The following is a 16,993-nucleotide window of genomic DNA, read 5'->3' as shown; positions in this document are numbered from 1 at the left end:
AATCTCATGATCTTGCATTTCATCTTTTCTAGGGACAGAGACAGAGCTACGATTGAAGAGCTTGTTTTAAAAAGAAAAAAAGTTACAATAATTTTTTTTTGCAAAACTCCAAAAATGCTTATTCAAAAGTATTCATACCCTTTGATGCTATGATAGTATTGTTTACAAGGTGCTAGAAATTTCAATATGATAATGTAGAACCTAATTCTAGAAAAGTGTTAGGCATAGGGTGATTGCTATCATTACCAATAAGTCTATTTGGGAAAAAGCAAAGAGCTATTTGAAGATCTTAGGCAGAAAATTATTTATTGTCATAAAGCTGGAGAAGGATACAAGAAGATTTCCAAGCATCTGAGTATCCCAATTTCATCTACTGCTTCTATTATCAAGAAGTACAAACAAAAATCGAGCTATTTGGTCACGCTGATAATCGTTTGGAGAAAATCTGGTGAAGTGTACAAAGAAAAGAACACCATACCTACTGTCAAGCATGGAGGTGGTAATATCCTTCTATGGGGCTGTTTTTCTTCTAATGGCGCAAGAAATTTAGTTCCAATACGCGGTAAAATGGATTCCATAGCATACCAAAAGATTTTGGCCAACCATCTAAAACCCTCCGCTACAAAACTTGATTTCAAGCGTAACTGGACGTTCCAACACAACGACGATCCAAAGCACACATCAAAATCTACTTCAGAATGGTTAAAGAAGAATAAAATCAAGGTTCTGGAATGGTCTAGTGATTTAAATCCGATTGAGAATCCGAAGAAGGCTGTGCACAAGAGAAGTCCTCGGAACTTGAATGAACTGGAACAATTTTGTGTTGAAGAATGGTCAAAAATCACTAAAGAATCATGCCAAAAGCTCATTGACAAATATCCTAATCATTTAAAAGAGGTTATTATTGCTAAAGGTACCTCAAATAGCTATTAATTTCATTTTCCTTGTCAGGGTATGAATACTTTTGAATTAATATTTTTGGAGTTTTACAAAAAAAATGCTGAAATAAATAATTGTAGGAATCTATTTCTTCTAACTTTTTTTCCTCATCCACAAAAGCAAAACTTTTGCTACAAAAGATTTTTCCTATAATTATTTGTTTTTGATAAATTTCTAGAAATTATACACTTCCATTGGGGTATGTAAACTTTTGACTACAACTGTATATTAGTGCTGGGAAGAACATGGGATTTTCATGTTCAGATATTCACTCATAATTTAAATATTCGTTTGGATATTCGTTTGTTTTCAAAAAGTAATAAAAGCCATTATATTGCTTAGAACGCAGGCAGAGACAGCATAGCAGCAGGAGCAGGGGGGCAAGAGCTCTGCCTGTAAATATTGTGGTGTTTTGTGTGTGTTTTGGTGGTGGTTGACAGGGATGGGGTTAATTCCTGCCCCTGCCAAAAAGATGTGAGAATGTGGCTGCTCCTTGATAGAATAATTGTTGCTAATTGTGAGCAGCCACATTCTATAAAAGGAGAGCCCAGTGCACCATTAAGGGAGAGGGCGTTTGGTGAGTTTTTGTTCTGTGTGTTGCTGTTTGTTGAAAAGACCTGTTCAATGAAGGTGAATGCCCAGCCTGACAGCAGTTTTTGTTGTGTATATTTGTGTATTTTTTAAACCTTTTGTTTTGGCCCTTGTGCCTTTTGATTTCTGTTATTTATGTTTATTAAAGTGCGCGTTATCGCTTGAACTGCAGCTTCCCTGTGTCTGAGTCTCCTTACCTGACAGTAACACCTGGGCCCACAGCGCTATCGTGTCACACTTGATGTCAGAAGAGGGATCACAATGCCGCCGGAAGACTCAGGCCAGGAGGAGTACTGCAGGTACATTTTTTTTTGGGGGGGGGGGGGGGGGGACATGGAGAATTGGGTTTGCTGGGACTCTGACACATTATTATTATTATTATTATTATTAGTTTATTTAGCAGATGCCTTTATCCAAGGCGACTTACAGAGACTAGGATGTGTGAACTATGCATCAGCTGCAGAGTCACTTACAATTACGTCTCACCCGAAAGATGGAGCACAAGGAGGTTAAGTGACTTGCTCAGGGTCACACAATGAGTCAGTGGCTGAGGTGGGATTTGAACCGGGACCTCATGGTTACAAGCCCTTTTCGTTAACCACTGGACCACACAGCATCCCAATTCCAGCATGAAGGTGGACTTCAGGACATCCTCGAGGAACAAGGTGGTGCTTCGCCTGTGGGGAGTTCGGACACTCTGTGGCCTGCTGCCCCCTTCATGGCTAAGAAGCGTGGCCACGTGTCCAGAAGAGGATGAAGGGGAGGAGTGGTCGTGCCCAGAGAAGGCCAGAGAGGAGGGAGTTGCCTGCCCAAAGGCCAGAGAAGGAGGAGTTGCCTGCCCAAAGGCCAGAGAAGGAGGAGTTGCCTGCCCAAAGGCCAGAGATAGAGGAGCTGCCGTCCTGCATGCCAGAGAGGGAGGAGCTGCTGACATCTCCAGTGACCGAGGGAGAGCCGCACCATTCTCCAGTGACTGAAGGAGAGCTGTACCAGTCTCCAGATATAGAGGGAGACTACCTGCCGCAGATATGGAGACTGATATAGATGGAGACTACCTGCCACCGATATGCACCAAACTTCTTCAAGTTCAATGAGCAGTGCTGTGTGATGCACTGCCATTACAGATTCTCACCTATGCAGGGTGAACCAGGCAAGAGTGGATTGAATACCGCTGGCGTCAAGTTGATTAATCTTTTTTGGGGACCAACTGGGAGCGCTGCATTGCCCTTTGCACTCCTGCAAGCTTAGGGAGTCTGCTGGGGCAAAACTCAACTCAATGTAACTAAGCTCAAAGTATGCATGTGCAAACTTCTATCATATGCAATGGAAGTCGTATCTGTTATCCTGCAAGGCCAAATTTCCTACTGAATTTAATTCTGTAATTCTATTGCATTACAGGATATGTGCAGGGAGACTATAAAATGTTACTTTATTATGTTGTGTACTGTTTTCACTGCTCCCCATTAATTGTGAATTTGAACTCCAATACTACACATTATTCCCTTTGCCCTAACAGTCCCACACGCTTGTTTTGTGCTGACAGTTTTTTAAACATTTGCTTAAATTGGGACAGCACACAAGAGGATTTGGGGGACACCAATGACTGCTTCAGACCGACACGAAGAAGATGGCTGTATCATCATAAGGATCATCATATTAGCCACCCGTTAGTCGCCTTTGATCTGAATTACTCCAAAATTGAATCTACACACCTTTACATGAAGGGTCATTGCAATAATTCAGGTTTTGGAACAATTGTGGCACCGAGAATAACCTAAAAGATGGTTTCAACACAGCCATAGAAGATCAAAGTCAAGGTCACACAACATATTCCCCTGGTGACTTTATATAACTAAGAGGTTTAAAGCACTCCTTTAGTCTTAACTTAACTCTCATAATAATGCCAAACAGAGTGTAACCCTGTCCCCTGCAACACCAACCTCTCCTGAGAAATATACAAGTAATAATTACCACATATAACAAATGTGATATTTCTTATATCCACTAGAGGCAGTGTTGCAGGAGGACTGGTTACATCCTGGTGTACTACTAGATGTACTTGTGGGTTAGTGATACTGAACGTTCAATTGTGCTACAGGGATACAATCTAAACAAGAAGAATACGTTAATTCTGTTAACTTGATATACTGGTTGTTGCTTTCGTATTTCTGCCTCAGCTACCTTTGCCCCTGTGTTGCCGAGTGTCCTTTTTGCAACTTCTGCGGGTGGGTTCATCATTGAATACCCTACTCCTTTCACATACTGTATGTTTTACATTATGTTTGTGGTGGCAAGCTAAGGATTACAGAAATGCAACTAGATGTTAAGATTTCAACCCCTTAAATACACTGTTACTTATTCAACTATAATACATACATTGGCATGTGTGCCATGTTTGCCAGCTGTTATGACCCTGAAATCAGTGTTGGGCTGAACAAAAAATAAATGAATATTGTTTAGGAGCTGCCCCTCTATAAATATCCACAGAGAAATTAGCAGCCCAACATTATTTAACCCCTTAAATACAACGCATATCATTCAGTTTGGAGCAGATCAAAGTCTGAATAAGAAACGGCCAATAATAAGAAACAGGCGAATAAGAAGACAACTTCAGCCTCGTCGCCTCTGCCACATTATTTTGCAATGCCTTACTCGCTCGCTCGTTAAAACAATAAAAAATATATATGTATTATATCTTGATTATATTTAATTACTTATTTAATTAATTAAATATACCCCAGCATAGGACACTTTTGTAAACGGGGGCTTAATGGCTTTCCTGGTTAAATAAATAAACAACAACGTAATAATAATAATAATAATATTTGGCACCTAAGTCTATGCATATCCAAATGCTGTCCAGGGAAGTCAGAAAAAAATATGTTTAAAGGTAATGCAAAACGGGAAATTTGCAAAACGGTTTACTACACCGACAATTATTACAGTAAAACGAATGGACAAACCGTTAATTTCAACAAAACATACTACTGCACAGTCTTGGGTTTTATTTGTTATGAAATAAATGTTATACATATCTTCAGTTTACATTGCATACTCTTTTCTGACAGCACTTCCACATGACAGCTGCTCTGTTTACGATACTACTTTACAAATCACACACCCTTTTTTCTCCCTCGCAGGCTCAGACTCCTTGCGCTTCACGGCGATTGAATATTAACGTTTGATTGGTGGGCACGCATTGTCAAATAATATTGTCTCCAATCAAAATGAACCATTTGGAAAGATCTCAAACCCGATTGGCTTTTTGAAGATCGTGGTAGGCGTGTTTGTCGACGACTGTGTCACGTTTCAGACATACCGGAAGAAACTGTTTCCGGGAGCCGGGGTGGTGATTTCCGGCTTGCTGAAGAAAGTTGAGCAGGAGCGCTCTGCAGGTTCTTGGATTCTGAAAAATGGACAGCCAGGGCAGGAAAGTGGTGGTTTGTGACAATGGAACCGGGGTAGGTTTTAAACCGGCATTCTTGTTATCATTTTATCTTTGCACTATTTCCATGGGTTTGTTTTGAACGAAGGAAACAGAACCGATTGGAACAGGAAGTAAAGAGGCGAGCTCACTGGGTGGGTAGGCAAAGGAATGTGTCAGTTGCCTGTTATATTTTTCGTGAAAGGGTCATTATATGTCTTGTGTTAATTAAAATGCAAAATACATAATGGCGATGGAGACCTTGTATAGGTTTCTCCCATCCCAACTGCGCACTGCTACTGTATCAGATACGTTCTGGGCAAGCTGTTTTGCTGGCATTGTGCATTGCCATTACTGTACAATGTAGTCATCATGATGTACCGGAGCCAGCAGGCAACGGTCTGTAGGTTGTATGATGTTAAAAAACAAAAAAACAAAAACGAGGCTACATACGTTATATCGTATGCCATCACACCACTAATTTCAGTTGCATGATCCTCCATCATGTATCACTATCCTCACCGATCACATTACAAAACAAAGAAAATGAAATTACATTTAACCTTGTTGAGGATTAGATCATACGGTAGCTAATTCGCTTCTCGCCATATCTTTGCCAAGTTTAGTTTTTCATTTTGAAGCAGTATCTGTCACAGGACATATTTGATGCTGATTTCCTTATTGACAGTAACTGGTACACCGCTGCCTGTGGTACAGGTACGACGGGACGTGGCCCACATGGGACACTTTTGCAATAGCGCGTTTACATTTAAATTCAAGTCATGTCAACATCCCTTGATTAAATGTTGTTTTCAAAGTTATAAGGGACTGGGCGCTTGCATGGTGCCACCGTTTAGTTTTGACAACAGAATTCCGCACACGTTGTGTATGTTATGAATGCAACTTAACTTTTCTTTTGTCCTGCACGATCAGGAATGTATACGTCTTCAGTGGTTAAGTGTAATCCAGAAAACTATGTTTTGCAAAACATGCTTGCTCAGTTGACACCACCCACAGCAAAGTCCTCTTATAGCCCCTGTAATATGAATTAGCATGCAGCTATGTTCATTGTGATGTCCCCATTATCTATCTCCCTTTGTGAATCTGGATGTACAAACTTAAAAAAAAATCACGATTAATACTTAAAATGAACAAGCATAAAATATTTCAGATATTAGTATTCTGGTACCCAGATCCCGCCTTAAAAAAAGAAGTAAGAGTAGTCTGCACAAACCATTTTCAAAACCCATAGAAACACTTGATTCTCCTCTTAGGGGAAATAATGCAAACGCTGAGTATATTTAGGACAACCATAATTCTGAATCAAAGAAAGCATGACCTACAGTAGTGTAGTGGTGAACACTAACAGGTCCCAATGTGATAGTGAACTGTGCAAAATGTGTCACAATAGAAAAAAGTACTAACAACCAGATGTCTTTGACACCTGCATCTGTCTAAATATAGCTGAGTCAAGTGTGTACCAATTCCATAAAAGTAGGACAGCTTGTCCCTGTGGTTCATTTTTATGTGGCACAGATCTACAGTATTTGTAAAAGCAGCCATCGTTTAACAAGGTGATGGTATTTGGGCTACAGTGGTAAATAAAGCAGACAAAACTGGGAGAAAACTTTCATTATTATCCGATGAGTTGACATTGGGATTTGCATGAAAAAAATATTGTGATTGAGGTCCATGAGAAACCCTTGGAAAACCGTAATGTCAATAGTATACCATAGGAAATCTTGTAATGGCGTGTTTTATCAGTGATTAAACTGACTGACTCAAGTTTAAGTGCTAACTTCTATTAAAACAAAGGTTTCTGTATTCAAACACACGCACAGCTGTTCATGCTTCAAATCAAGGGTAAAAATATAGTAGCTGGGGGATTGATCAAAACATAATGGTTGGCAGCTTGTTATGAAGATATGGCTTTGGATTTAAAAGTCAGATATCAGATATTTTGTGTACAGAACATACACATTTGCAATAGCAAATACATTTTACAGCACTTTTATCAACTATTCAGATTCGACCAGCTAGGGCTGTTTAGAGAGCGGAGAGGAAAACTGCAAAGGATGTTCGTTAAATGCATGCAGCAAAAAAGTGCTAGTTTGCAATGCTCAGATGTGTGACTCAGAAGGAAGTGAGATCAGCTTTGAAACCACAAAGCTATGTAGAAATTGTTAAGTGTTCTTTCTCTCTCTGCCCCTTTCAATTTGGAATCTGAATGACCAGTTCTAAGACCATTGGATTCACTGTGGTGTTTGCATTGAGAGATCTCTAACAGATTTTCTGAGGGAGTCTTATGCAGGGGTGTGGAATTCATATTGCCCGACACCCAGGACAACAACATTTGTCTGAGGGACAATAAGGGTTACTGTCATTCTTTACCTGTTGGACAAATAGTTTATATTTTTTTCCCTCACTACGTTTGTTCTGTTGCTAGAAAAACACTCCGGGTAGATTTTTAGAGAGCCACATAAGTTAATGAAAACTGAATTGTGGAAGTCTAGCACATACACACAAAAATGCATACCTTTAAACCTCAAACCAAAACTATATACGCGCATACATATCCCTTTAATTCACAAACCCTCAGTCACACACACAAATGTACTTAAATGAGTGCAACAATATACTACCATAAAAAAAGTCGAATTTGTAGGCATTTTTGCAGGGCCCTTAAAGGGAGGGAGCGACTAATACACTGGTGCGACATATGAGCCGGGTTGTCTAATATTAAACTATTGTACCAGTGCCACAATGGGATTACTACAGCCACGGTTAGTATGGCTCACACGAACTTAACTGTCAACAACCCAATTATTTTTTCAGGATCTACGGCATTCAGGTTATGTTGCTAGGTAGAAACACAAAACCACTGTTCTATTTAAAAGTTTGAATTTGTTAGTCTCAATACCCTTAGTCATTTTGTATGTTAAACGCGAGCTTTCAGACTCTTGTACGTGGAGAAAGAAAAAATGGTTAAAGTTACCAATCTTCGGAATATGAAAACCGTACTTTTTCACTGTTAACATAGTAGCTGTCAGACTCTATGAATTTCCTTATTCCCACCCTGCCGAGCCATTGATTTGTGAACATTCAGACTGAACTCGCCCCTGGGATCCATAGCAAAGAGCTATTGGCAGGGGTGTGCAATTTTTGATAAATATCTTGTCCATGGGACAAAATGCTAGAAACATTTACTTGTCCTTCTTAAAAATCTTCTTGCCCCCTCACCGTTCCACAAAACACACAACTAGAATATAACTTTTAGAATGTTGCTTTTATTAAACAATCAATTAGTGGTTAATAATAATTTTTGCTTCATGAAATCAAATAAAGAAAACGTAATTCAGAACATACTTGCCATAACTGAGCCCATCTAATTTCTGGGGATTATACATGGCAAGTCAGATTTCATGCACCAGGCCAATAGAGATACCTTTTAATATGAGGTGCAGTATTTCAGTATTTTAGGTTTCGGTTTAGATTACCATATACTGTATACCATGATTTTAAAGCGCAGAATTACTGGACAGCAGACTAAATTGCTTTACATAACCAAGAATGCTTACCGACCCGAAAGATATATTTTTTACAGAAGATGTTTCGAGTTCACAGATCTATCTGATGGCGAACTTCTTCACATTACCCACCCGTCAAACAATTTGGTTTAAAATGAAAACCTGAAATGGTACTTACCACATTCTTTCTGATCATACTTTGTGAGTGTTGTGGCTATCACTGATACTTTTACAGTTTTTAGGTATGAGATCACTAAATTACACTTATGGAGACATTTCTAAAGAAAAATGAATTTCCGGGTACATTTTAAAACATATTTTTTACATTCAAAAAGAATGAAAGAAAAACGAGCTGATGGAGGAGGAAAGTGTTTATGGCCTGATGTGGAAAACATTTTGCTTGAATGACTTTAATACATACTGTTACTTGTTCTACATGTCAGTGCAACACAGTGGTACACTTGTAAAGTATGTGTATGGTTATGGTTCTGATTAACAAAACAGAATGAATGTATTTGTTAGAGGTGCAACAATTAATCTCTGCATCGATTACTGATCATCTGTCCTTAAATTTTGGGAGCTTCGATTACATATTGGTGAACCAGCAAATTAGAACCTGGTTTGCGGTCTCCTGTTGCCAGTTAACATTTAAACCTTGAGTGTGTGAGTGCGCTTCTTTTAATGCTAGTACGGTAGATTAGCGTGTTGCTAGGATACACGCTTTAGGCCTCTACATTCGCATTCAGGCAATAGGGTTTTTTTTGTTGTTTTAAATCTACCGATTTTACCTTCTTTTGTTTCAAAGCATATTGATTGGATTATATGGCAATATTATATGAAAATAAACTGAATTTAGTACGATAGTTAAATTAGGCAGGATTTGTGAGATTATTTCAAATGTTTTACTTTGCTTTTGGACATAAAATGTTAACAGTAAAGAACAACCGTAGTTCACACAGAAATTACTTCTGTTAAAATATGGTATTTTCTATTATTATTACAATGTTAAAGGGACATAATGCAGATGCACGCACATTATTTTCAGTTGTTAAAAACTCAAGTCCTTTGTATTTATTTATAATCGAAAGTGTTTTAATTTGAATATAAATTGTGCCTTTTTGTTTGACTATTATGCACAACTGTGTTTTTAGTTATTGGATCTTCTGTTATAAAAAAAAAAACAACTAATGTTTGTTCATTATTTTGAAAAAGTAAAATGTCAATGCATCGATTATCGTTGATAAATACCTATACGATAATCGAATATGAAATCAGCGTGCCGATTGCACCACTAGTATTTGTACAGCTGGAAGTGTAATGCAATTGTACTGAATGCAACACTATGATGTTTTGTTTACTGGATATTAGATAGTGCACTGTTTAGCTAATTTTTATTTTTTTTGCTTTTTTAATTGATGCAAGCAGCACTGTATAATACTTTTCTTTTAAATTTGAATTACCATATAACGGGAAATTTTGGCTGGTATTAAATTCGGCGGATTTGCTACCTTGGTAGATTTTGACGTTTTTTTTAATTGCCATTTTTCACTTGGCACGTTCACAAAGAAAAATGCCACAGTTTTGTGTTTCTGCTTTTAATTTCATTAATTTCATTTAATTTTTTTTAAATAATTGTAGGACAGTATTGCCACATGTGAAAACTTTAACAATAAATTTGAAACAAAAATGCTTTAAATTTAAAATTAGTTAATAGACGAGCATGCACTGGCAAAATCAACTCATTTTTATACGATACAGAACTCATTAATTTTAACATATTGTTTAGGGACGTTGCAATACCTGGGTGTCTTAATAGTAGTATCTACAACGAATCGACAGTAACAGTCCAAAGCTAATTTGTTTTTGTTGCAGACTTTCTAACAAGTCTGGAATACACTGTTTTGGCTGTTACAGTACTTAATTAACCCCTTGTAAAAAAAAAAAGAAAAAAAAGAAGAGAACACAAAACTGCTTAACATAAAGAACAGTCGTACAGGTACCACAGTAGCAGGCGCAGTTAATGCCCGGTCTGCTTTTAATTTTTTCAAGCAAACTGACTTTATCACACTGCCATAGTAGATTTTTCTAGCATTTTATCCCTTGGATAACGTGTTTTCAAAAATTCCAGCTTATGTAATAGATACCGTAAGAAACTGTGCATAAAAAAGGACTGTTGCCTGGAACACTTAAATTCCAATTTAGACTCTCCTGTTTACTTTATGACCCTTGGGTAAGAATTCTTATCTTCCTATGCCTCTGCCCCACCCCAAGTGTGAACACTTAATGCTTGCAGACGGGTCTGTCTGTTTTGATTTGCTGTAGGCAGGCCTGTTGTGACTGGCTTCTTGCATTCTTTCTTGAAGCCTATTATGTGCTGCAACTGAAACACATAGATTACTTGTAGAAGTCAACATTATTGCAAAAATAAACCAAATCGATTTTTAAGTTAGTTGTTTTTTGTTTTGGATATTTGAATTTCAAATATTTCTTGCTGTTTCCAAAATATTGATTTAAAAGGGATTTCTTTTCTTTCATGTAGTATTTTCCTATATAGTTATACAATATTGTCTCGGTCAAACCCTCCATTAGCTCAGCTCAGGGTTTAGTTACAGCTGGGAATTGTACACCAGCATTGCTTTTAGTGCGGCAATATTGCCTTTCGATGTTATGCTTACCTTGATAAATACGTAACTTAAAGTCCATATGTCACCAATTGCACATTACAATCTGATTATATTTTATTAAAGTACACTATAATAGTGTTCTAAAAATATATATGTCATTTATACTTTTGCTCTTTAAGAAATTTACAATATAAAGCTTGTTTTGAGAGCTTCCACCAAAAAGCCCTGATTTCAAATCTTGACATCTGTGACGTCACAAGGGGAAAACACAAACTATAAACATGCATGCATATGTCTATGGCATAAACAAAACGATAATACATACAGGCCTATTTCGCGATGGTTAAACAGTGTCAAAAATACATTTCACCTCAGATAGGCGCAAGGGAATGCATTGCATGAAAAAAAAAATACTGTATTCCGTGAAAGTAAAATCAACGAGTTTGTCAGTGCACAATGCAATGATCACTTCATACAACACGGAACACAGAGACTAAAGCTTTTGTTTGTTGGTTTCTGGCAGGTACAAATTTTACTTTTTCTCTTTTGTAAGACACTGGTACACAAGTTCACAAACACACGCAGACCTTTACAAAGACAAAAAATACATTTTTAAATAGCTGCATCTGTAAGACACTTCATACAGATATAAAAATGATTGCCATAGATTTTTTTTTTCTTACCCTGTGCACTAGTGCTCAATACTACTAGGCATTATCAGTTCTCTGCAAGTGTTGTATTTGTTTTTTCAGACGTCAGATATTATTATTATTATTATTATTATTATTATTGTTTATTATACAATATACTGTTGTCAAATAAACTCTGTGGCCCAAAACTACCCAAAGAAAATAAACATGAGCACGGCTTTCACATTGCTGACTTAATAAATACAGTAACATCAGAGTACTATAAACCAGTACAAACACATTGCGTGCTCAAGAATTCTGATGCAGAAATCAAAAGAATGAATCCACTCATCCAGCTTTTTTAGGTAAGCTTTCGATTTTCAATTTGATCAACAAAGGTAAACATTATTGGGTAAGGGTGTCTGCCAAGAAATAATAATAATTACGTGCAGTTCACAAGGAGGTTAGGCCTATTTAATTTCACTAAATCGGGGAACGCATAAGTGTGTATTTCATGAATGAAGTTGAAGAGCTATACCTGACCATGCAAGTCATCTCGGCCCTGTAATATAAACAATGCTTTATTATTGAAGTGGATGGGAAACGGTAAACTCTATTTGCACGATATAAATGGTAAAACAAACCAAATATAGAAATACAATTTTTTTTTATTATTGCCATAAGCCAGCCGGGGTTAAGTGTATACAAGAATAACATTCAGAATTGCCGACCTGCAGACAAGGGGGCATGTCACTCCCATTCCTCATGCCAGTGTGGTTATTTTCTCCTGCTGGAGGTTCAAAACAGTTCGGAATCGGGCCTCAAACCACTTATTCTTCCTCCCCACAATTTCTTTCATTACACACCACGCTCCCGCTGTCCTTACTGTAATACAGACTACTCCAAAACATCTGAGAAATTCGTAGTGATCGCTTTCACAGTCTGAAGACATGTATATCTCTCAGCTGTTCCTGGTTTGTGTGCCCCTAGTGACGTCACGCCAACTTCGTGCATCATCGGTCCGTTGTCAGTATTTTCCAGAATTATTGATAGTTTTACATCTCTCAGTGCTCTAAAGTTGATCATGGAGATTTAATTTCTTGCTCATTGTGAAAGTAAACCAAGTACGACCCCAAAGCCAAAAAATGATTTTCTGTGTGTGATATGTACTTTAATTGATTCCAGAACTGATATTCACCCTGCACAGCAAGCTACTCTTCCAGTCCCCAGGCTCTTAATGTACTCTATATATATATATATATATATATATATATATATATATATATATATATATATATATTTTTAAGGAAACCATTCTGATTTGAAGATTGGTTTATAAATTGAGCATCTTATCTGTGGAACAGACTTGGGTCTTCTAATGCTGTAACTTTCATGTGTACTCTATGCTGCAGGTGTAACTAATCTGTTCCCTTTCTTTTTTGGCTAGTTTGTGAAGTGCGGTTATGCTGGCTCCAATTTTCCAGAGCACATCTTTCCAGCGCTAGTGGGCAGGCCGATCATCAGGTCTACTGCCAAAGTGGGAAACATCGAAATCAAGGTACAAGTTTTTTTTTGTTTGGCTTTTTATTAAAATAGGATACAGGACTCCAATATTTTTAGTCATGTGGCCAAATTACCTTTGCAGCAGTACGGTAAATATTGACCACCCCAACTAGTTTGTGGTGCATGGGGGTGGAACATTTGTTGCCATTGAACTGTACGTTGTACTGCTTACTTACTAAATATCTTGGTATGCCTGAATAGGTAAGTGTCTGCTGTTTGAGCGTAGGTTTTTAATGAGCCGGTGGCATCCCTGAATAGTTAGTGTCTTGCTTTACAGTCTTTTGCCTGTTTGTGAATAGGTAATGGTTATCCCTTTGGGATGTAGCAAGATATTTAGTAAGCAAGCAGTCTGAGGTAACGCTGGGAGCAAATGTCCCAACCCAACCACTAGAAACCAGGGATGATCCATTAAAAAAGTATAAAGAATGTGGAGTATATCTATCTAATTCATTCACCGTTATTAATTAAGCAGAAGCCAGGTGATTAAACAAGAAATAAAATCTACAACTTTTTGTTATACTTCTATTCTGGCATCTGAGGTGAATGATTTCTACAGTGTGCTGCTTTAAACAGAGCCTGTTCTGTTGAGACAGGTTTAGAAGAAAGGGTTTGAGTTGAGTTTATACCTTTCTAGTGCTTCTTTTCGGAGTGACCTCTTCACTCAAGCTTCTTTTCTGACCACCTGCTTTTGCATTCTCTTTCTTTTTCTTTCTTGACCTGTTGAGGTAGAATAACAAAAAGATGGTAAGTGAGGTTGCGTGTGTGCTGTGCTCAATCCCCCCTTGTTTGCTTGGCCAGAAGAAAGATTTGCTCTGCTTGTTCTTTTCTTAAATTCTGTGTTGTTTTTGTGTGTTTTCTTTTCTTATTTATCCATCCCTTATGGTTTTGCATACTTTGCCTTGGTGAAAGAATTCTTTCTAACTTTATTTTGTTTTTGTTAGCTTGGCTGGTCTATATTACATCTGGTCAGCAAAGTGTATTTTAGATGTGATCTGCAAGTAAAGTACTGCTACTGTTGCTGCTGACTTATCATTTTGAATATTAAAACTGCAGATTTATAACTTTTAGGGTTTGTCTGTGAGAGATTTTTGTAAATGTAGTAATATGACACTACAGGAAGGAAATAGAATGAGAACATCAAATGGTTTATTTGTATCCTGGTTAAACTTGCAGTAGTTCCTTATTTTAAAGCTCAGAAGAGTTTTATTATAATTTAATATGAAAATGAAGTGGCCTGCTGTAGTTATTTTATAGGGCATGAAAGTTAACCCCTTGAATCCTGGATATTACCATTTAATGTACATTCTGGGTTATGTTGGCTACAAATCAAAAACTTTTCAAGAGATTTGGGGAAATTAAAGGGTTAAGTAGATACCAATATTCAAAATTGAGTTGTCTGATTATAACAGAGTGGTTTACAATGGGATTATAGAATTTGTACGCAAATATAAACTTTTAAAGTAAATGGAAATTATCCTTTTATTTGCAAATTACTGTTAATAGTGGGTGCAGTGTTATTTTAAAGGGAAAACCATGGTGGTGTTATGCAAAAAAGGTCCACACAGCACCAGTGTCAACTAACGTGGATTTCTTATTCTTTAGCAATGGAGTAGGCTATGTTTCACCTACTGTACTGTGTGCTTTAGTGCCTTATAACAGAAAATGCATCTTTTGAAATGTAATTGTATGGAATTTGTTCTGACATTCTTAAATGGAATGCATGGATAGTGTATCTGCATGCCAGTTTCTGATTCTGCTCCTGTGAGGCATTAGAGACCAGGCATATCAGGTTTAATCAATTTGCTTCTTGTTTCTTTAATTGCATTTATCTATTTGGAGAACTCATTTCCAGTGGGATGCGGGATAGGCTGGAAATAAGACAATATCCCGACAGCCTTGGCTAAAAAAAAAATCTCCTATCTATCTATCTATCTATCTATCTATCTATCTATCTATCTATCTATCTATCTATCTATCTATCTGTCTCATTTTGGACTTCCTTACTGTCAGGACAATTGTAATTTGTCCAGTACAACCTCATGTAGAAACCTATAGGCTGTGTTGAATAAAGCATTGCAAGGGTTTTCTACTTTTATTAGTAATATTTATTTATTTACCGTATAATTGATGGGCGCACACACAACTTTAACATTTAAGTTGCCCATTAGAGTATTACATTTAAATAAAAGAAATAAAATAAACAAAAACAAACAAGCACATTTTTAAAAATAAAATTCAGATATCACTAATTTAAAAACGGGATGACTTTTTTGGCATGTCAAAATACTGTAGTAGGTACTATATCATCTTGCTTGTGTGGCAGTGCAAGACAGTGCTTAGAACAGTGTTAAATGTATTTTTTACTTGTAAATTTTGGTAGTAAAAAATGAAGGACATCTGGAGCATGTTTTTTTTTTTTTTTAACCCACTTTCCCTTCAATATATTGAACTGGTTATTAAAACTTACGGAGAGTAGTATTGGTCTAACCCACTGTGCTGTGTTTGGATATTGACTAGTTCTCTATGGCTTCCTAGGATCTTATGGTGGGAGATGAGGCAAGTGAGCTACGCTCCATGCTGGAAGTGAACTACCCCATGGAGAATGGGATAGTCAGGAACTGGGACGACATGAAGCACTTGTGGGACTACACGTTCGGTCCCGAGAAACTCAACATCGACTCCAGGAACTGCAAGATCCTTTTGACAGAGCCCCCAATGAACCCCATGAAGAACAGGGAGAAGATCATAGAGGTAACATGATTGGCTGATGTTTCATTAAGAAAAGATTTTTTGAAAATCCTTCATTCCAGTTTGAATGAGCTGTTTTACTTTTCTGCAATAGTTCATCTCGGGGACGGGGGGGACGGGGGACGGGGACGGGGACAGGATGACACAGGAAGTACCTGATAGTAATATGCAAACAATTTGTAGATAGTAGCATTCATCACTATCTTAAAGATTTTCATATTTTGTCCATATGGTACGTTTGTTATCCTTAACGCAGTGACATTTTTCAGAGCAAACTGTTTTAAATACAGCCTCTCTAACTCTGCTATTGCCTTTAAAACCCAGTAATTCATAGAAAACATGTGTAGAAGTTTACCAGGATAGACATTGACAGTTATATATGGCCAGATTAGTATGGACATGATGACCTGACTGCATTCCTTTTAAAAGACCTAATAAACACAGAGGAGAAAAGTATTCACCCAGGAGATTCCTTGGGATGGGGGTGGAGCTTTAGGGGATTCATCAATCCATTTCACAATAAAATGACTATTATAGTTGGATTATTAGAATAGAACTGTAGTCCACAGAAATTGTGGACATATATATAAAAAGAGAAGAATCAGGGTAATTCTAAATAAGTTTATAGGGTATTATTTTCTGTAGGTCAAAACAGTAAATATTTTATTTTTCAGTGTCAGATTTTAAAATCTTGTTTCAAAATGGATGAAAAATATATATAGTGGAACTCGCCTATAAAGTACCTGGGATATAACATACACCCAGTATATAACGTACCTAAGCCATGGAACCAGGACCCAAACAAGCTATTTACTATCAACACACATCCTTTAATACTTACTCTGCTGTTGCGTACTCCTCGAATATTACGTACAACTGTCGGATTCCCGATACGTATTATAGGCATTTTATTACATACAATCAAACCACTCTGTCAAGAAGAACCCTTCC

The 16,993-nt window shown here is 37.3% G+C and overlaps 1 protein-coding gene across 1 annotated transcript in view; it reads left to right on the top strand.

Annotated features, from left to right (window-relative positions):
- Window positions 1-4,832: 4,832 nt before the first annotated feature.
- Window positions 4,833-16,993, top strand: part of LOC117411403 (actin-related protein 2-B) — a 29,738-nt gene continuing 17,577 nt past the window's right edge. The window contains exons 1-3 of the mRNA XM_034018876.3: window positions 4,833-4,988; window positions 13,179-13,289; window positions 15,830-16,045. Of these exons, the coding sequence (XP_033874767.1) occupies window positions 4,941-4,988; window positions 13,179-13,289; window positions 15,830-16,045 (375 nt within the window). The 5' untranslated portion in view covers window positions 4,833-4,940. The remainder of the gene's footprint in view (window positions 4,989-13,178; window positions 13,290-15,829; window positions 16,046-16,993) is intronic.

The sequence above is a fragment of the Acipenser ruthenus genome, chromosome 6 (assembly GCF_902713425.1).
Source record: "Acipenser ruthenus chromosome 6, fAciRut3.2 maternal haplotype, whole genome shotgun sequence".
Classification (NCBI taxonomy): domain Eukaryota; kingdom Metazoa; phylum Chordata; class Actinopteri; order Acipenseriformes; family Acipenseridae; genus Acipenser; species Acipenser ruthenus.
The sequence above is the reverse complement of the archived record's forward strand: the minus strand, read 5'-3'. Positions and strand labels throughout refer to the sequence as shown.